Genomic DNA, 22,298 nt, shown 5'->3' on the forward strand with positions numbered 1-22,298 from the left:
ATGAGTCAGTAACCGAGTGTGCAATCAGTTTAAAATGCATAAAGCTGTACGAAAGCCGTGGCTTTTCCTTATCTTCTCTGAAACACAGGAGACTCTCTTGCTTTTGACATGGAAGATCATGATCGTGAAAAGTGCCTTGGTTATATGAGGATTTGAGTCATGACATTTTCTGTTGTATTTTTGCACATGAATTAAGCTTAAAAAAGATTAAAAGTATCCAAAAACATTGTAAATAAACTCGCCATTCTTTGAGTCAAAGCCAAACATATAAGCTGCAGTAACAGAGATGCAACATAGTGCATGAATACGTGCTGACACACACACACACACACACACACACACACACACACACACACACTGTCCAACACAAAAATAATAAACAAATGCCACCAAAGCTCTGTTTCCTGTTAGTGGTATAGGAAAGCCTCTCAGCAGTGTCCTTATCACAAGATCAGAAAGTTTTTGTGTGTGTATGTGTGTGTGTGTGTGTGTGTGTGTGTGTGTGTGTGTGATCAGAGATCACACATCATCGCCACTGGAGCAAAACTGTTCAATATTCCTAGTCCCTTGGGGACACTTGGTTCCAGCTGAGATATAGAAACATGCACACATGCACATGATGATGACATAAATGAAACTCAATGAAGGAGGAACCAAAAAACATAGCTAAACAAACCACAAACGAGTCAATGCTGGTTTGTGCATAATAGGATCAGGATGCAAATCAGGCTAAAAGAGAAAACCGTTGTGTTGTGTGAGCATGCAAAGCCAGTATAGCAGATCAGGGATTGACTGTGGGATCACCAGAGATCGAATCCTGCCTCTCTGTACCCTGCTGTCATCTGGAAATTAGCTGACGTTTAGCAGTTAGTTTTAGCAGCTATGCAGTGTCATGGGCGTCTGTTTTGGTTTTGGCTTTAACGAGAGTCATCACAATAAAACGTGATGCTTTTCTGACTGACACGCAACTTGTTCACCAAATCGTATGAGGTCCATGGTCTTGTACCGATGCCGGGATCAGGTTTCGGAGTAGCAGGGTGTTTGTGTACGCATGTAGGATGCACCTTGTTAACATTCCCTCTGGCGTATAGAGCGATAAAGATGCCTTTGGGAAAGACTAATGGTCCGAGCTGACGTACATCTGCAAATTTGATTCCTCGCTCTCTCCCGTTCCTCGTTATTTCTTTTAAAAGTCGTTATCAAACCCATCCCTGAGATCTGCCAGGGAGTGCAAATTGGAAGAGGAATGTGGTAGGGAGGGGGAAATGTGTGAGAGATCCAACATAAGCGTGTAATATATACAGTCAGAGATAAAGGCAACAGAGAGGTTGAGGGTACATAAGATTGTTTGAGGAGCTGGATCAGTGCCTCACACCACAGGCCAGAGTATATTAAAGACTGAGGAAAACACAGTGTATAGAACTGCGGTGCCCCCTGTTGGTGGACTTTTATGTGTTAAAACTGCTACATTTACATGACCGATGTGACGTGACGGACGTGATCTGCCTTTCTACCTTACTGCCACACAGATCTGAGGACGTTGTGGACACTAATTCAGATCTGTTCAAATTAGCACCCATATGTGGTTCCACCCAGTTGAAAGCTTTTCTGCGTAGGATGAAGATTTTCCTTCACTGGAACCATGAGACACCAAATGTGTTTCAGCATGACAGTGCTCCTGTGCACAAAGCAAGCTCCATGAAGACACACGGATTGTCGATCCCTGACCTCGACCCCATCATGAACATCTCTGGGAGGAACTGGAATGCTGACTGCACCCCTGGGCTTCTTAGCTGACTTAGCTGTATAACGCTCTTGGACTGAATGAGCTTAAATCCCTGCAGCTATATTCCAAAATCTAGTGCAAAGCATACTGGGAAGAGACGTGGCTGTTAAACATGCATACAAATATAGGTGTGAATACCATGTGTCAATAAACATTTGGTCATACAATGAAGCAGTGTCATATTCATCCGGCACAATACACACTAAACAGAGCAGCAGAACAATGAGGGCAGTAACAGCAGTGACTATTTTCACTGGATATATGGGAAACTGGATCATTTACTTGATGTCTGGATAAGCCTGGAAGTAATCTATTAAAACTAACTAGTGGCAAGTGTGTCTAAGGTGTACCAAATCTAAAAATATATGATCCCATTTGACGATGAAAAAAAAACAGAAATACGCTGGGAATCTTGTCCACTTCCGAAATACTTTTGATGTCTTTGTGTGCATACAGGACATTTCACTGGTGGATTAACATTAAAAACAGATATGAGGCACATAGAGGAGCATGAACCATCAAGATGGACAGATCAGACCAAAGGAAAAATGTGCACTGAGGTGAAGGAACGTTGCAGTTATGGAGTCTTAAAAGTAGTCAGCAGTATGCAGACAAAGCCATAAAAGCCAAACTGCACAAATGGCATACTTATTCTTTTTGGAGTGTTCATCCTTCCCTCTTTTCACACCGAATATCCGAGTGATCAGAGTACTGAAGAGGAGAGTGGAGGAGTTCCTCACCTGTAGAAGAGAAATGACAGTTATCCGATTTAGATATTGCTTTGGCCAGTTTATTCTACTTCACCAAGCTCCTGAAAAAGCTTACATCATTTAGTGTAGTCAGGCCAACAGAGTGCTTAACAGTCAAAGAGAAAGAGAACGTGATATGGAGAGGGAGGGACCCTTGGAAGAGGTGAAACAGAGGTGACCTAGATAAGCTTTCCCCTGTCCTCACCACTTTAACTAGAAATCACTCTGCCGTGCAATCCGTGACAGGACCCACGGCTCTGATGGTTTACATATCTATAGTCTAAGCCCAAGAAGCAGTCAAAAACACAAACAAGCCATTTTCTTCCACAAAGCCCTCATGGTGCAGTCATAAGAACTGCTCCACATCAGAAGCGAGGCCCTGAATCCCGCCTGACATCACTAGCGTCATGATCTAGCAAGAAAAGCCTCATTATACGTCGAACCCGCCAGAGTTTCTCACAGATCTGGGTCACGATACGGTGTAGGACCGTCTGGGACAGTATTCTTTTGTAGTCTGATCACATCTAAATGATGCAAGGAAAACTGCTGGGAGGCTATTTTAGAACATACACAGACTAAAAAGTGAAACAATTATGGATCAGGATTTCCGCACTGCAGAAAAATAAATCTTAGCCTTTTCAACTGAATTTATGCCTTACAATCCAAGAAGAGAGAGAGAGAGAGAGAGAAAAGAATGAGAGACACAAAAAGAGAGAATGACGGACAGAGAAAGAGAATGAGGGCTATGGGAATGTGTGGTGCCCTGTGGGAAGGAGTAAAGGTGAATTAGGTGCACTGCACAGCTGTCACAGCTGTGTGTGTGTATGCTGACGTACGTGTGTGTGTGCGAGTGTGTGTGCGTGTGTGTGTGTGTGTGTGTGAGAGAGACAGAGCTTGTGTCCCATGGCGCACTTAATGATTAACTTAATGATCAGAGCCTGGAAATCAGTTACAATTTAACTTGCTGTGACTGTACAAGTGTACGTGAGAAAAAGCATGAAGAAACAGAAAGTGTGTGTGTGTGTGTGTGTGTGTGTGTGTGCACGCGCGCAAGTGTGTTGGTGGGCAGTTACCAAACTAAAATTACTTCAGCTTTCAACTTTATGCAATAAAGTGTTTGTGTGAACTCAGACATTTAAATAAAAAAAGTTTGTAATGAAATATCGGCTTAATAATCTTAAAAAAAAAAAGAAGGAAAAAACACACACACACACACACACACACACAATAGGGACAATGATTTATAAAAAAAAAACAAAAAAAAAAAAAACTTACAGCCCAGACAGGGGAGGTGAAACCGAGCACTGCGGCCTGCAGGCCCTCTGCCACAAAGGGCACAATGTTTTCTCCTAAACGTGTGTCCCGATATAGAGCCCTTAAAATATTCAAAGCATGGACCTGGTGACATGTAGACAAATTGTCAGTTTAGAAAGCACAGTCAGTTCATTTTCTGGGTTTTCGGTCATTTTTCTTGTATTTTTTTGTATTCGTGAGTAAAGTGGAGTGTGGATGGGTGTAACCTGTGGGACAGTGCTGCGGTCAGTAGCGCCATCGTGACTCGGCATGGCCAGCGCCGTCAGCTCTCTCATGGTCATCTTCAGCAGGCTACAGCTGGATGACTTCGGCTCGGAGGACAGCAATGCCTGTGTGTGCACGCACACAAACAAAAAAAAAGTTTGTACAAGGATTACAAGAAAATTAGTACAAGAACTTACAGGAACGTGAACAACTAGAGAAGAGAAAGGTTACTCATACTGCTTTCATAGGAGTCATGAAGTAAGGATGACTGGATGCAAAAACTACTCAGCTCTTGTTCTCCCTCCCTCTAATTATAATGTCCTCATTAACAGCCCCTATTATCCCCACACCCCGGGGTGCATTCAGCTCATTAGGGTAGGGAGGGAATCTCAGAGTGATGTGATCAAAACTCAAGTTTTATGACTACTTGAACTCAAATTTCCTTAACAGTCTCTTAGGAGAAAAGAAGGAAAGGAGGAACGGAGTAAGCATGACCAAGCTTCGAGCTGTGAGACTTGACAGGGGAAAAAGGAGCCACAGGGTGTGACCCCATCCACGTCAGCCTGCCTTTTCCGGAACATGCCGCAGGAACGCACGCACTCCAGCCAGGGTATTGAATTTATCCGCCCTCTCCCTTCCTTTCGCTTTCCTGCATGCTAAATCTCACTCCATCTCCAGAGCGTGCTTCCAAGAGCTTATTCGTTTTGCTTCATTTCAATAGCCAAATATTCAGCTCTGTCAAAGGGCCATCCGCTGGAGAGGAACTCGGAGAGTGACTGATAACTAGATTATTACATAGACAATAGTTTATGCAGGTCTGGGTAGAGAAGCGGTCTCTATATTGCATAAGTCTCACTCTCTTTTACACACAAGAGGGATTTTCACATGTGATATATTTAACCCTGGATCATTGTAAAGCCAGGGTTAAAGGAATCCTGAGTCCTGGAATCTCTTGCTACAGGTTTCACATTGCTCATACTTTATTCAGGGTAACCAACTAATCCTGCACATTATATTTATTTCACAATGCACATTCCAACAGCCTGGATGAACCTTTTCATTTGCAACTTTGCATAATGACTTGATAAATAAAGCACATAAACGGTTAAAATAACGTTGTTTGTTTTTTTTTGTTTGTTTTTTGCACTTTCGCATCTCTCAATTCGAATGCACCAGTGTCCCAAATGACATATAAAGCTAAAAATTTCAGTCAGTTCCTTAAATTCTCAGTCATTTCTGACTGGGCCGTGTAGATTGTCCTGAACAGGGTCTATACTCATAATTCTAAAAATAAATTCTGTACCAAAAAAAGTTTTAAAAGCGCTTTTAACATTTACATTTACAGCATTTGGCAGACGCCCTTATCCAGAGAGACGTACTGTACAGAAGTGCTTAAGTCTCCATCATTGGATACATTAACTCTAAGTCACTAGGTTATATACTTAAGATACCAACAATTCCCATTGGCTCAAAGCAGCTTTACAGAAGTATGGAAACAGAAGAGAGAGAAAAAAAGGATTTCTAAAATAAATAAAGAAGAAGAAGGAGCAAAAATAAGAATAAACATAAATAGATTAAAAAATACTATTAAAAACTAATTTAAAGAATATTCACTTAAAATACTATATATCTATCCCTATCCCCAATGAGCAAGCCAGAGGTGACGGTGGCAAGAAAAACCTCTGAGACGATATGAGGAAGAAACCTTGAGAGGAACCAGACTCAGAAGGGAACACATCCTCATTTGGGTGACACTGGACAGGAAATAATGTAAATGTAAATAATGTCTTTTCTACAACAGTTTATAATAGTGCAACCATGAGCTCCTGAGGAACTAATGGGTCATTGCAAACTGAGTTCAGCACAGACCTGATTGGTCCATCAATATTTGGGAAGCCCCCCCTCCTCAAAAACTACTATTTACACAACACACTGGGTTTCATTGACTGTATGAGGCATGCATTATTCAGTTTCTGGGTGTCTGTTGCAAAGCAACCAGCCTTAACATTCTAACAGCATCCTTTCACACAGTACATTTCTGGCACCAAGGCTTCATAACCCGGCTTCTAAATGACAAGCGTGAAACCTTTCTCTACCCCAGATTTTGAGGGATAACCTGGGGTTAAGTCAATGTGTGAAGCACTGAGCTAAGAGCAGGAGTTACCTGGATGTAAAAAGGAATTCCAGCACTGCGGCGAGTGGCACACAGTTTAGAAGAAGGGTCGCTGCCCTTCACCTCCATGAGTACCTCCTTTAGCCACTTGGCTGGAAGCTGCTGTAAAGTGGTGCTTCCACTCCTAAAACACAAAAAAACAGAGAATTAGATGTAGTTATGTTTACATTATTTGGTAGACGCCTTCAACCCTGGCGAAGTCTGAGCTGGACATTGAAGGATGCATTCTGTGTGTATTTTTAGTTACTGGTGTTACTACTGTATCTCTACTATTATTTTTGCCTATTCCTGGCAACTGCATTGCTCTCAACTGTGGCCGGATGTTTGTTTTACTGCAACTCCACTAAAAATTATTGTTATTTGGTTATTTCTGCATGGGGGAGTTTTTTGTTCCATTATGAACATTTTGAAAAATCAAAACATTTAAAAAAAATGAATGCATCAATATCTATTCACTGGGTCCTACAATAGATTTGTAAGAAAACCATAAGTACAATCTTAAACCTTCTCGATTTGGTGTAAGGTTCGAGTCACTTGCAAAGTGAAAAGATAAAAATCCTCCATGTAAAATGTTTCTTGTTCCTACTGCATATACTTAGGTTTGTGTATGTGGCCTGCCTCAACAGGGTTCAAACCCCAGGACTGAGCTGACCATCATTGCTTCTGTGTCCTGCAGAACACTTCTGTGTGGATTTGGATGCATGTTTGGGGCCAAAATCTTGCTGAACCATATACAGGAGGAAATATCACAATACCATTTATCATATTTTCAATATGATAAAATTTCCCAAATCCCCACTAGGATCCAGCCATCAAAACAGAACTAAAACCTACACCAAAAATTTTTCAAATTTCAATTTTTCAGCCATACAGTTGACCTAAAGAGACAGAGGCAGAAAGACAACTAAAATAAAAAGACAGACAGTTAACTATAACAGACAGATAGACATTAATACAGACAAACAATGAACCAGAATAGACAGACGCACAGAGAGATGAACAGTTAAATAAAATAGAGATAGACAGACAATTAACTAAAATAAACAGAGAGATATACATACTGTACATACATAGATACATGCATACATACAAACAGACATACAGACACTTAGCTAAAATTGACAAACTAATTAAAATAGACAGAACGACAGACAGTTAATTAACTAAAATAAACAGAGACATACAGAAAATTAGCTAAAATGGACAGACAGAGACAAACAGTTAACGAAAAAAGGCAGACAAGCAGACAGACAGACAAAGTCAGCAGGATTGTATGCTTTGGTGTTGTTTTAGTACAGAATGTGTTCCAGAGGACATGCCACCAGGACCCCCTAGAACTTCTGGAGTACTTGTAAGTATTCTTTGAGTGCCTGTGCCTCAGTAGTCATCAAACTCTTGAACCTCTCCTGGTGAACGCAGTGCAGTGTTTCTCAGAAATTACTCTGTGATCCTAAAACACTCAAACCACCTTCACAGATGGCACAAGACACTGCTGACCACATGCCATACAGCGCGTGAACGCAAATCTGCTTCAGTGCATCCTGCCCAACCATCACCTTAATCGGAAAATACACAAACGTTGGTAGAGTTCTCTGCCACTGGTCTAGAGTCTGGAACATCTTTTCCATTTGGGCCCACAACTCACACACGGTCTACACGAGCCAGGCGAGGTCATCTGTATAGAATATAATATGCAACTATATGTAGTGATTTTAAGTTTTGCTAACGCAGTGACAAAATGCAGAAGCTAGAACTTCCACTGAGATTAAAACTGAACTGAAAGCAGAACACACACTGCTACTCATAGCTTCAAGCTTAATATTTCAGCTCATTTCTTCCTCTACAATATGTCAAAAACCCAAACGTATGTGCCACGACCAAGACGAGGGAAAGTTTAATTGCAGTGGAAGGACGTTAACGAAGCTTATTTTCCCTTCTTTTAGTGGTTAACCGAATATCCGTTCATTAAGGATATATTCGAATATTAAAATTAGTATAGACAAGCTTAATGTGAAAAAACAACACTTAACAATGATGTCATCTGAAATCTGAAAGAAATATGTCTTTAAACCGAGTCCAGAAGACACGGAGTACTCTGCTGGTGCTAGTTTTACAGCTCCCTTATTACTTTTAAGACAAAAAATTAATTATGTCGTATCCCATAAAACCTTCTAAACATTTTACGGGATTTCTGGCTCTTCTAGATTCTAACCGTCATGACAAAAACATACAGATCTCACCCGTGTCTTAACCATTTTAACATCTCCACGCTGTTGCTGTTACACAAAGACGAACGTGTGAGCCGTGACTATCTGTAAACATTTTACAGGCCGACATGGCAACCTGCCATACAGGGATGATTGCCACCGACCCTGTAGCGTCTGTTGCTTTTAACCTTCACAGTGTCCAAAAGATACGCAAAGGATCACAGAGATACTGTTATGTAAACCACATCATCTGTTCAACATAACCCTGGCCTAAGAGCTTAATCCAGTAAACTATTCCCCAGCAACTTATACACAGATTTTATTAACATAAATAAAGAGGGAGGAAAAAAAACACATTATTGATTCAGGGAGCAAAAAAAAAAAGTCCTGAGTCACCCTGACAACCATGTAAATAGTATTTCACATTCAGCATGATGTAAGATGTGTCTGATCAGAAGGATGGCCGGAAATGTCATTACTCATGATTACTCATGCATCGTGTGGCATTTCAGACATGTTAAACATCATTGTTAAGGTGGAAGAAATTCGACTATGTGTTCGATAGGAGGCAATGGCAAGCGACCGAGAGCATGAGAGAAGCTATGAAAGGAGTTTTTTGACCTTAACGGCATTTACTACTCCATTTTCTGTACTGTTTATCTTAAACAGTATTTCAGGAAGCCTTGAGCTTATCCCAGGGGACACAGGGCACAAGCCAGGGGTCATTTAGAGATGCCGTTCATGTTTTTGTACTTAGGGAGGAAACCGGAGCAGAGTATAAAAGCGGAGAAAACCCCCAATCCCAGAGGTGTGAGGCAATCGTGTGCTGATATAACAAGTCAGATGTTTTAGTGAATTATTTGTACTGTAACCCTTTTGAGAATCTGTTTAGTTACACAACTCCAGCTAGTGACTAATGGCTTTTTAGATTGCGAACCATTATATCAGGAATTGATTCGATCCTTCCTACTTGCCAGATCTCTGTCTTTTAATCCTGTGGTGAATCATTTGGTTCGTGAGAAAACATTTTCCAGCTCATTCCAAAGGTGGAGTGCAAATACACAAAGTTTTCTAGTAACTAGCATTGGTAGATAAAAATGAGTTTAGCTTGAATTTGCATGCTAAGTACATCTAACTGTTCCTAGTATGTACAAAGCACATGTACTGTAAGATAATAATACACCCAAATCTAGATCTTGATATAAAATCTAAATATCTAGATTCCTGTATTTGTTCATACTGTATTATAATATTAAATATCTTCCTCTTGGACACAATGAAACACACACACGCGCTCAGGTGCTTGCAGTGAGTGTAAGGCCTACTGAGGAATTCAGGCGTCCTGTTATGAAAAGTGCTGCTATTATACTAAGAGCACTGGACCGAGCAGTCCAGATCAAACATTCCAGCCACTACACACTAACCACACCACAGAGAGGACACACACACACACACACACACACACACACACACACACACACACACACACACACACACACACACACACACACACACACACACACACACACACACACACACACACACACACGTCAGTGGTGGCTCAAGCACTTAAGGCTTTGGGTTGTTGATCGGAGGATTAAGGTTCGAACCCCAGCACTGCTAAGCTACCACAGTTGGGCCCTTTAGCAAGGCCCTTAACCCTCACTGGTCCAGTGGTGCTGACTCTGACTGACTCTGAACTCTGACCCCAACCTCCAAAGCTGGAATATGCAAAGAAAGAATTTCACTGTGGTGTAATAAATGTGTGACAAAAATAAAGGCTTCTATTCTATCCTTCATCACACACACAGATACGGAGACATGGATAACAGACACACACACACACACACACACACACACACACACACAACCTCCAAAAGAGCAGTCATTAAAAAGACGCTCACTCCACATCTACCAATTTCTGATCTTATCTACAGATATATTTCTCAGAAGATGGGGGAAAAAAAAAAAAAAAAAAAAAAACTCGATCATGTGGCGCAATAAAATCTCATTTTCTTATATGGCAGTCAAAACATTTCATAAGACAAAATGGGCTGTAGCCCCGAGCAACACACATATTGAAGGAAGATCTAAAGCTTTTCACTTTATTCTTGCATTGCATTGGATGGTGTGCAGTAAGGAAACGATCAACTAGAACAGGAAATAGCTGCAATGAAACTTGGGAGGGAATCAAGACGTGATCACAGATCATGAAATACTGTAGTGAATCCAAACTGGAGAAAGAAATACGGGGAAAGAAATGAAAAGGCCAGAAATGACAAAGCTTTAATGATACGTAGGAGTTCGAGCAGCTGCCCTGGAGTCACGTTTGTGTCACTTCAGCAGTCTCGAGGAAGTTCATTTCATTTCCTTAACCTGTGCGCAGAGCTGCATTCCAACAGACATTAAAGTGCAGCTCTCCAGATGTGGACACTTTTTTATTTATTTATTTAAATTTCATAATCTTTGGGAGAGCTTCAGGTATGTGCGCAGCTGCCAAGGACAACAGTCGGTTTAGAGAAAGTAGGGGTGGCGCAAGAGGCCACTGAAATCAGCACAACGTCCTGGAGGTTAATCATTACTGTGAGGAGTTTCAGGAGGTTATAATAAGTACAGATCTTGAACTTTAGGGAGTTAACGCTGGTTATCGTTTGACTGTTAGATATTGTGTCTGCCCCGTTTGCATAACGCAGCTATCGATCTTACCTGCACAGCATTTCTGTCAGACGGACAAATCCCACGTAGGCCAGCTCGAAAGCTCCTCTGTGCCGTGACTGCAGCAACTGTTCGCGAAAATACCGTCCTACGCCCTCCACCTGCGAGACGTGAAGGGAAAAAAAAAGAGAAATATTGTATAACCAACGTCTTGGTCATACATTCAAATACGCATCACATTAAGTATTTCTTGGAAGTGTCATAAGATTAACTGAAAATACTTGAGCTTCAGGGAAACAGAAACGTCAGGAAGAAAGTCAGGAAGTGGCTTAAAATAAATATTGCCTTCCTTAGGTTAGAAAAAAAGTTTGATCCGATGTAGATTTCAGTGAAACTGTTTATCTGTGTAAATCACACTTGTGAAACACTTGAAAGAAGAAGTGTGCCATCTCAGGGAATGTAGTGGAGACTGAAGCTGCTCCTGACAGCCAGTGAGCTCGTGGTTAAAGTCTTTGGTTTGCAGTGACTCTAGAATGGCTATTTACATTGTGCTCCAAACAACCGTTAAAAGCGCTTCAGCTCAAACGGGACTTTATTTAGTCTGACGCTTCCTGTTTGCCCGTTCTGCTGGTTTTTTTTTCTCCTTTCTTTTATGCCCCTTCTCTTTCGTCCATGTGCGCATAGAAATTTTCCCAATTCTTTCCGCAGCTGGCTAATTACATGCCCGGCAACCTAAATCGCGGATTTTCCTGTGTCTGCCCACCACGAGACTTAGCGCCCAATCGGTTAATGCCATTGTTTGCTTGTTATTTTTGATTCCATTGACACAGGCCTTAGGGGACTATGCAGCTCCCCTCAAGTAAGGATTGAAAGGGAGAAAACGCAAGCGGCATAAAGTGTAGCCACGCCAAAGCTTTGGAGCTAGCAGTTGACAATGAAAACATAAATCTTGTCCAACACAAAACAACATACACACTAAACTTCGCAGGAACCCAACTACACGGAACGTTATAAAGAGAGAAGCAGCAAGTCATCTCAACAATGGGTCAAAAACAGGCCTGGGACAAACATATACATTTGGCAGCACAGAAGTGGCTTGACAGAGATTATTTGTAGATTGAGGTTTGGTCTGAGGTTGACTGGGGTCAGTGAGTCAAAGCCAGACCTTTCAGTTTGAGAGATTCAACCAAAGCCTGTGGCCCCGTGTTCCTGAAACTGAGCATCCATCTTTAGTCACGAGTTGCATGCTTTGCAAAGCCAAAATTAACGCAAACCAACTGCTTCTAAACAGAGCTTCAACCTTTTCAAAAACACTTAATACCTACAAATCCAAGAGCGCCCTCTGGTTTTGCCAACGTTGGAGCGCCACCAGGAGCTTTGTCAAAACGAGCGTGATGCTTAGCCAGAGCCTCACCGAAGCCACACAGATCCTTCTTAGTAGCTCCAACTGAGGTCATGTTTCAAAAACAAATGGGCAAAGGGAGATGTTCTGGAGCCAAAGAACAGCAGAAGGAAATAAGGTTCATGCAAGGTTCCTACACGGTGGTCTACCCAAAAGGAAACTGGCAGAGTGCTCGGTTTGTCAAAGTTGTGCCACGCACCATCTCTCACAGAACTGGGATAGCAGGGGTGCATCGCGGAATGGTTAATTTACTCTTTCTCTCTCAAAGGCGATGAAAAATGAGGAATTATACACAGTCATGATGTGACTAACTGTTTGCAGTTGTCATGGCGCCTCGACGGCACGGAAACATCTGCTGCGTTGCTTCAGCGACGGAGGACCATAACAGGACGCAATAGACTGAAGGCACACACACACACACATAGATGAACACACACATACACACGACCTCCCGAAGAGGAGCTTCACTGTCATAAACACACACACATATGCACTTTATTGACCTTCCAAAGAAGAGTGGCCTGGCAAAAGACATCAGCGGTACGAGGCAGCGGACGGTTCAACCGTGTGTCACCGCACGCACAAATACACTCGATCCGTTTGGATCGGACCAGTAACATTAGATCACCCATTTACATAACATGTTAAATGCCGTGGAAACCACAGCACTGACATCACCAAATGATCCCACTCCATCTGCTGAAGTGATGAGGTAATTCGCCAAGCCTACGTGGTCTACTACAACTCCAATAACACCAATGGCAACAATTAATAATTGAATACACGATTAATAATAATCAGTAGTACAACTAAATTATATTATAAAACGAAGCTAAACCGACAGCAGACAGATTTCTGATTGGACTAAGTGGTTAATTGGTTTTATAAATTATTCAACTGTGTGTTAATAAATCTGGTAGAGAGATGGAACAAAATTTCTTCCTGCTGCCCTTTGTGTAATCAACACATTTATTTTGCCAACTTTTAAAGCGTGCCCAAAATTTTCTGGTTGGAGTTTGGAGCCAGACTGCAGGAAGAGCCATGATACAGCAAACCCGGAGCAGGGAGAGTTAAGGATAAGGGCCTTGCTCAAGGGCCCACCAGTGGTAGTGCTGGGGCTTGAACCCTGATCAACAACCCAGAGTCTTAACAACATGAACCACCACTGGATGAAAAGAATTAGAAATGAATAAAATTTAGTTATTTCAAAAATAGCAAATACTTTGATAGGTGAATCTCAATGAAAGTAAACACCACTTCTTTGAATATGCAAAAATTTGCTTTGTATTATATGGAACATGCCAGATGTGTAGAGTGGAGAAGGACATGGAGGATAAAATGTGTAGCACATGGTATAGTTACTGTAGCAAGGAGCATCACACTGTTGTAGTGCATAACATAAGTAAATGTAAATGTCAACCAGAGATTGTATTTTTTCCTCCACGCTTACCCTAGTTGTAGAAAGTACTTGCCTACCAGGCAACTAAAAATAAAAGTAACAGCCCAGACGTGAAATCGGCTTGTCCCGGGTGTCCGTGCTATTGAATTGTCCACCTTATGTAAGCCTATTAACATGTCATTTAAAATCTGCAAATCAAAACCATTTTGTTTGTATTGACAAAAATATGCCTGAGAACACTGCACTAGAATTTATCTGGAAATAGGCTTGTTATAATTCCAGTTATAAACCAGTCACATAAATATGAACAGTCCCAGTGGGTTTTTTTGCATGCCAGTGCTTTTACAGGTCTGGCCTGTGCATCAGGAAGAAAACACATGGAAACTCACGCAGAAGAATAAAGGATGACATTCAACTGAGGAATCAAGTTGACGGGGCTCTTTGAGCTGCCCGAATTGGACAGCAATCTGAATACAGACGGCAGCAGTAAAATAAGTCCAGCAGTCATCTTTGAGTAGAGCCGTATTAAATTAAACCGAAGCAGACCTTCAAGCTAGGAAACTTGGACAAGGAAATGCCAGACGATCCTTTCTCTAGAATTTCAGTGGTTCAGAGATCAATTCAATAATTTGTTCTTTTTTCGAGTAGGCGGTGGAAAGCCTTACAGCTAAGGCCGACTGCTAAGACAGTTAAACCTCAAGTCATATGTTAAGAGGGATTGTGAACGGTCCAAGAAGGTGCTTCACTAGCATCCAGAACCTCGTGATGTGACATAATTCATAAAACAGCTCACAATAAAGCTGCAGTCAGTGTTTCCATATGACGAGGCAGATTAGACGCAAGCATGACCATCGCTTGCTCTTTGCTTCCCTCAGTATAAAATACAGAACCGCATGTAAACAAACACTCTGTTTAATAACCCAATTATGACTACATAAACACAGAAAACACAAACACACACACACACACAGAGACAGACAAACACGCAGAGACTGACAAAGAGACTGACAAAGAGACACACAGACAGAGACACACACAGACAGACGGAGACACACACAGACAGACAGACACACAGACAAAGACAGAAATACAGACAGAGACACACACACAGACAGAGACACACACAGAGACAGAGACACACACACAGACAGAGACACACACACACAGAGACAGAGACACATACACACACAGAGACAGAGACACATACACACACAGAGACAGAGACACACACACAGAGACAGAGACACACACAGAGATAGAGACACACACACAGAGACACACACAGAGACAGAGACACACACACAGAGACAGACACACACACACAGAGACAGACACACACACAGAGACAGACACACACACACAGAGACAGAGACACACACACAGAGACAGAGACACACACACACAGAGACACACACACAGAGAAAGAGACACACACACAGAGAAAGAGTCACACACACAGAGACAGAGACACACACACAGAGACAGAGACACACACAGAGACAGAGACACACACACACAGAGACAGAGACACACACACACAGAGACAGAGACACACACACACAGAGACAGAGACACACACACACACACACAGAGACACACACACACACACAGAGAGACAGAGACACACACAGAGACACACACACGCACACAAGAGACAGAGACACACACAGAGACAGAGACACACACGCACACACAGACAGAGACACACACACAGAGACACACACACAGACAGAGACACACACATCCAGACAGACACACACATCCAGACAGACACACACACAGACAGAGACACACACACAGACAGAGACACACACACAGACAGAGACACACACACAGACAGAGACACACACACAGACACACAGAGACAGACAGAGACCGACAGGCTGTCTCAAGCGTATAAAATGGTGGGTCAAGTGGAGGCTGATTGGTTGTTAATCAAGCTGGTTCAAGCTCAGCACAGCCATTCTGCCCCTGAGCAAAGCCCTTAAACCTCACCGCTCCAGGAGCACTGCATCCTAGCTGTCTCTGCAACCTCCAAAAGGTTCGGATATGCGAAGAAAGAATTTCACTGGGCTGTAATGTATATGTGACAAAAATAAAGGCTTCAATTCTATTCTGCCAGTGCCACAGGGATCAATGCCACTGTCTCAGGTTTAACAGAGTATGGATTTGTGTATATAGTGGCTGGCTTCTGCCGGAGGGGGAGAACCATTTGGAAAAAATGCAGTCGGTCATTAAACAGCGGGGCAGGCTCAAATGAAAGCCCTGCGCTAACGAGGGCGGATGTTAATTGAAGGCGGGCACAGCATGGGGTCTCATGGCTTCACACCGCTACAGACGGAAAACACTTCACCCACCAGTGGCTGGTACATGATTCAGCCCCAGGCCTGTATTTATCAAACATCTCAGAGAAAGAGAGCGAGAGTACAGCTTGTGAAGGATTGTTGTATTTTTTTTTTTTTTTTGTCTTTATTTGAACTGTTTCCCATGCATACCTAGTCATTACCAAAACCTATTGACAGCAGGTCTTGGTATTAATTAGGCAGGCTAAAATCTAACACACGGTCAGATACATAAATGTTTGGACATTGACAAGTCAGTGTTATTTTAGCCGTTTACCACAGTGTGTATTGGATTTTAAATAAAATGGGAGCTCAAAGTGGAAACTTTCAGCTTTAGCTTGAATGGACTGAACAGAACCTTTCACATGCGGGGTTTAGAGACCTAAAGTTATTGGACTATTGGCCTCTCAGCAGTTCCAAGGCTAGATGAGTGTTATTCTCTTGTTATTTCACAACTAATGGATAAAAAAGGTAGGAATCTGTTACTGTTAACTCAAATAAAAAGTCCAAAGAGCCAACCACTGCCAGTAAAGCTAGATATGATTAGGATAAAAGAGTAAGAAAAACAAATATACATGTTGACCAAATCAACTGTCTGAACAATTTTGATATAATGCTCTGTTGGGCACAGGAACGTTACAGATAAAATACTGAGGTGGATGACAAAGTCTTTCCGTGGTGAACACAACAATTGACAAGATCAAGAACAACCTTCAAGAAGTAGTAGAATTAAGTAGTATACAGAATAGAAGGAACTGTTGATAACCTGAAGCAGACCAGCTCACCTTATAGCGTGGGCATGTGTGGCTGCATTTATTAATGATATAACTGCTGACAAAAGCAGCAGGATTATTTGTGAAGTGTAAAGTATCTGCTCAGATTCTGCCAAATTCTTCAAAACTCACTGTGCAGCTGGACACTGACTCGAAGCCCAGTTCGAAAGCAAGCCAAGAGTTTACGATAAAGAAGTGAAATGTTATTCAATGGTCGTCAATCACCTGATATGAATTTCAATGATGAAGATAAAAAAAAAAATAATAATCAGAGAACAAGCAGGAACTGAAGATGTGAAAAAAAAGATGCTGTACATCATTCCTACATCATTCACTTGAACTGGATGCAAATACAGTACCTTCAAGTTAGTTCATTTTCTGTATACTCAAAAATACTCTGGTAGACAGCTAAAATAACTAGGAATCTGTCAATAAGCAAATTTTTAGTGTCTTGACTGTATCTAATAATTATTAATAACTATTAATGTTATTATACCAAATACCAAATATGGTAAAAACATAAGCTGGAACTCAAAGAAAGAAAGAAAAAACAACACACTAAACTTAAGGTTTTGTAGTTTGATTGGACGATGTTTGTTTAGTCTACATTCACTTCGATGGAGTAAATAATCCACCTTGCTCATGCTCAGTAGACCTGTGGCTGTATTTGACATACTCATACCTTCTCAATCCAAAAGATAATTGGTGCATAATTCCAAAAACATTTGAAATAATCTGCATGTACAGTATTAGCAACTCATCAGATGTAGATGAGATCAGGGAGTGTATAGGGATAACGTTTATTCTGGATTCATCGTCCATCGTCTGAAACAGAGCATGGTTTTAAATGAAAAAATAGGCAATGTGGATTGGGAAGCATAGTGCGGTACTGACCCCAAGACCACCTGTAAACGGTGGTGCAGGAACTGTGCTAAGATTCCCATGAATGTAAACGCAACTTGTATTCAGTTCTGCACTTATACATGAAATAAAGTAACCTGCGCTTTAAAACCTGTGTTTTAGCCAATGACGACATGATTAGTTTCCACAACACACAAGCACCATGAGTGAAAGGGGAATATTATGCATCAAAGAAGAGGTGAGATGCTTCTCTGTGCACAATAGCACCAGAATAAAAAAACAAAAACAAAAAAACAACAACAACAATATACTGAGTCGCATTGTGTTCTCCATATGTTTGTGATATCACAGAGGATGCATGGAGTTTAATAAAAAATTAAGCGAGTCTGAAAACAGGCCAATGCTGACAAGGGTTCTAGGAAAGATCAACACACCGGTTCCGCGCACAACAAACATGTCCAGGGTGAAAACCCCGTAAAACTCCTTATTGAACAACAGACCATCCCATCACCACAGATGCCATAAATTAAAATGTTATAGTGAGTTCTTTTTATATTACAATGACGGGAGGGAGTGGGGTGGTGTGTGTGTGTGTGTGTGTGTGTGTGTGTGTGCGTGCGTGTGTGCGTGCGTGTGTGTGTGTGTGTGTGTGCGTGCGTGTGTGTGTGGTGTTGGGCTATTTATAACAGCCCTGCCAAGAATTCAACAAGAACCAAAAGATAAGGTTCTTATAATAGGGCTTTGTCTAAAATACTGTGTTGTCTCTTATATAATTACATATAATTACCAGATGTGTGTGTGTTTGCGTTTACTGACCTGCTCTTCAGTGATCAGGCCTCGGTATGTGTGTGTACGTAGAGGCATTCTCTGACACAACTCCCCCAACAGCATGGACACCTCTTTCATGCTCCTCCAGCAACACACCAACACCATCTGCGCAGTGACCCGATAAGCCTCGCCTTCGGATCCTATAGAAATTGTTAGGATTTCGGGATTTATTTTTAAAGTACTATTACTAATACTATTTTACTTTATTCAGACCCAGCCTTGTGTGTAATGACACACTGACCTCTAAAGGACAAAACAAGTATTGCTAGATACAGTAACATGTAAGTAACATCAGTTTTTGAGCTGAGTTCCTGCTCTCAGCTGATATATTCCCTGTGTATCAGAATACATCAAATAAACCATATCAGACACATTGGCACTATCAGGATTAGGTCTTTTTCACCGTTGCTTGTGGGCTGAGGTGTGTTTAGCTGCTCTTCAGACGTCGTGTCCAGTTCTCGGGGACTGTTGAAGAAGTTATTAGTGTCTCGAGGTTGGATTTCCTGAAGGATCTTCTGCAGGCCAGATGATGTTTCTTCAGAGAAGAGGAAAAAAAAAAAAAAAAAAGACACACAAAAAAAGGCATAGATAAAAACTCACTTCTAGTTAAAACTCACTCATAAATCTTTAACTCATTCGTCACGTTAATTGACTTTGATTTTTTTAGCCTTAAGATAATATTCACTACTTCATATAGATAGCAAAAAAGTTCCAAGATGCTCATGTTATGTACTTATTATTTGGTTATAACCTTACATTAGTTTTAAAAATGAGGCCAGGCAAGCAGACTAAATTCAAATTTGCTTAGCCATGGTGATTAAAGCAAAAGTCCCTTAATCATGTCATAGATAATCAGGTCTACTTTCAAGCAGCACAACAGCACCGTATGCTGACTGCAGTCTGTTATTTCTGCCTTCCATTTCTATATGATTATAATTCTGTCTGGAAATTCTTCTTCTAAAATAAGTTCTTGTAACTGCACTGATAACTGATACTTTATCACTAGAATAATAAACATACAGCACCATGCAACATGATTCCCTAAGTATATATAAAATTTCATTTATATTTTAACGTGTTTCTGAAATGCAAACCAGTGTCTGTGTCCATTGGGATAAGACCCTCAGGGGAGGAACTCTGGACGACAGGTGATACCACATCAGACATCCTGTAGCATAAAGCAATGAGGTCTGACACAAGCCGGTTCCACTCAGCCTGCAGCTGGAGAGATCTACACACACACACACACACACACACGCGCACCTTGGAATACAGCCGTGACAACGATTATCAGTGTCTGAGCACTTAAAGTGCTTAAGAAATTAAGTTGTTAAGGGAATGGGTAAATGGATATGTATTATTTTCGCAAGTGCGTAAGCACTTACACTGAAAATTAAACAAGACAAATGCACTCGATACATCTCATTACGATACTCTAATGTGTTCGATCTAGCACCTTAACACAATATTCAATACGGCAGACACAAAATGTTTGACATAGTGAAACTGGTAGCATTTGACTTGGTATTTCACTGAACATACAAACACCAGTTAAACAATTTAATGACAAATTATACAGAGGTTAAAAGCAAAAGTAGCATTTTTTTTTTCATTTCTCTTGACCATTAGATGGCACTGTTACACAACTGTTAACCTATCCTTCAGGTCATCGTTGTTATAAGACGTGCCAAAGTGGCATCACATTCGTTTTGGAGTAATCGCCATTGCATTTGTTGACTGGTCAAACACAAATAGTGTGGGCCATCAAAAATCTAAGTTTTGAATAACACTAAAAATAATTTGAGCAGATTTGAGTGAGGTTTTAGTGATTAGGTTTTGAAATAAAAATTTTTTTTTAAATGTATGAAAGAAATGAAATTAGGGATATATGCTAAATCATGTTAAACCAATGATGCGTGTGGCTAATTTGGCCTATACAAGTACGCCTCCTTACCCAGTGCTGAGCTGCTGCAAGGCTGCAGTGATACAGTGAGCTCTGCCATATAAAGGACAGGAAGCAGAAGCTACGAGCAGAGAAGTCTCTGCCTCAGCGACCTCAGCCTTCAGACACGTCAGCAAGAAGAGCACCACTGAAACACAGTAAACATTACAACAACAAACAAATTACGGCATGACACAGATAGATAGATAGATAGATAGATAGATAGATAGATAGATAGACAGACAGACAGACAGACAGACAGACAGACAGACAGATAGATAGATAGACAAACAAACAAACAAATAAATAAATAAGTGAAAAAGATAAGATAGGTATCTACATACCTGCCAGTGTGTTCTTCTCCAAAATGGAGACGTCAGAAGGCTGGATAAAATCTGGTAGCTGTAGAGAGACACTTTTCTCCTGGGCACAGCGGAGCAGCGCCTGCTGGAGGGCCTCCTGGTGCAGCAGCAGATTGAGTAAGTGGGCAGCTGTGACACTGTCGAAGGGCTTGGTACTGGTGCTGAGGTCCAAAGCAGCCTGGAGAACACAGTGCAGCCTCTCTGGCTCCTGAGCAGCAGCACATGTATGAGAAACATTAAAAATCCTCATCTCAACATCATAATTTATGTAGCATGTGGAAATAACATATCTTGGATTGGATACCATGCCGCAACATTATCTCTGACTATTTGAGGCATTATTGCTCGACAATGTTCAGTAATACTAACCAGCTAAATGGTAGAGCCACAACAAACCTGTAAGCCCACAGCTTTGGAAGGCAGTTTCTGCAGCAGTGTACAGGCCAGCTGTTTCACCTCCAGGAAATTGTTGGACAGACAGTAAAGGACAGCCTGTGCATGTTGTACAGTCACACAGGCTCCCAGGGCAAAGCTTTCAGGGTCTAACACACAGAAACAAAGAGGAAAAGTATACAATTTGTACTTGAAGCTTTACCTTGAACTTCTTCAGTCTTGCTGACTAATATATCCCTTTCCTTGACAGCTGCCATGGTAACAGTAACAGGATAATCACTGTTATTTGCTTCACCTCTCAGTGGTTTTGATATTACAGCCAATCTGTGTATGTTATAGCCGCTCACTTTGTCAGATTACAAATTTCTGAAATTTTGCACATAATACAATGAAGGTTAAAGCAAATACAAACAGAGCAGCCAGTGTGTAAAAACTGTTCCTGAACCTTGGTTCATCATCTTAAAGTACACCAGCACATGCAAATCATCATCAAATGAAGTTGGAGGTGTCATTTAAAATTTAAACCAAACCCTAAAACTGGGGTAATTTTTTTGTATTTTTTTAATGTTTAAACAAGGAAGCCGTGCTTCTTTTATTCATAAATATCATAAAAATTCATAAGAATTGAGAAACTATAGTCACTGTGTCACTGACAAATCAGCAGATATTCCAGTCTGACAAAGACTGAAAACATTTATATCACAAAGCTTAACAAAACATTGCACTTCGATGATATTTAGTTTATAACTGCACTACTCAGGCAAACAGGTGCTGGTGTGTCAAACTCTAAGCCTCTCTGGCTGTTGGGAATAAGGTTAAAGCTCTTAAAACTGTTTTGAAAATCGGTGTAAAACCTTCAAGGAAAATTTATTTTGAGACCTTTAAACTTAGTGGTTCGGGTTCAAGTG

The 22,298-nt window shown here is 41.2% G+C and overlaps 1 protein-coding gene across 4 annotated transcripts in view; it reads right to left on the minus strand.

Annotated features, from left to right (window-relative positions):
• Window positions 1-22,298, minus strand: part of thada (THADA armadillo repeat containing) — a 79,516-nt gene that overhangs the window by 44,466 nt on the left and 12,752 nt on the right. For 3 of the 4 annotated variants that reach the window (XM_047811925.1, XM_027150072.2, XM_047811924.1), the window contains exons 16-26: window positions 21,394-21,539; window positions 20,980-21,205; window positions 20,648-20,783; window positions 19,788-19,924; window positions 19,097-19,228; window positions 18,682-18,833; window positions 11,140-11,249; window positions 6,218-6,350; window positions 4,056-4,178; window positions 3,811-3,933; window positions 2,435-2,526 (exon numbers count right to left, since the gene is read on the minus strand). In XM_047811925.1, coding sequence (XP_047667881.1) covers window positions 2,435-2,526; window positions 3,811-3,933; window positions 4,056-4,178; window positions 6,218-6,350; window positions 11,140-11,249; window positions 18,682-18,833; window positions 19,097-19,228; window positions 19,788-19,924; window positions 20,648-20,783; window positions 20,980-21,205; window positions 21,394-21,539 — 1,510 coding nt within the window. The remainder of the gene's footprint in view (window positions 1-2,434; window positions 2,527-3,810; window positions 3,934-4,055; window positions 4,179-6,217; window positions 6,351-11,139; window positions 11,250-18,681; window positions 18,834-19,096; window positions 19,229-19,787; window positions 19,925-20,647; window positions 20,784-20,979; window positions 21,206-21,393; window positions 21,540-22,298) is intronic. The other variant, XM_047811926.1, reaches the window with a different exon arrangement.

This window comes from Tachysurus fulvidraco, chromosome 4 (genome assembly GCF_022655615.1).
Source record: "Tachysurus fulvidraco isolate hzauxx_2018 chromosome 4, HZAU_PFXX_2.0, whole genome shotgun sequence".
Classification (NCBI taxonomy): Eukaryota; Metazoa; Chordata; class Actinopteri; order Siluriformes; family Bagridae; genus Tachysurus; species Tachysurus fulvidraco.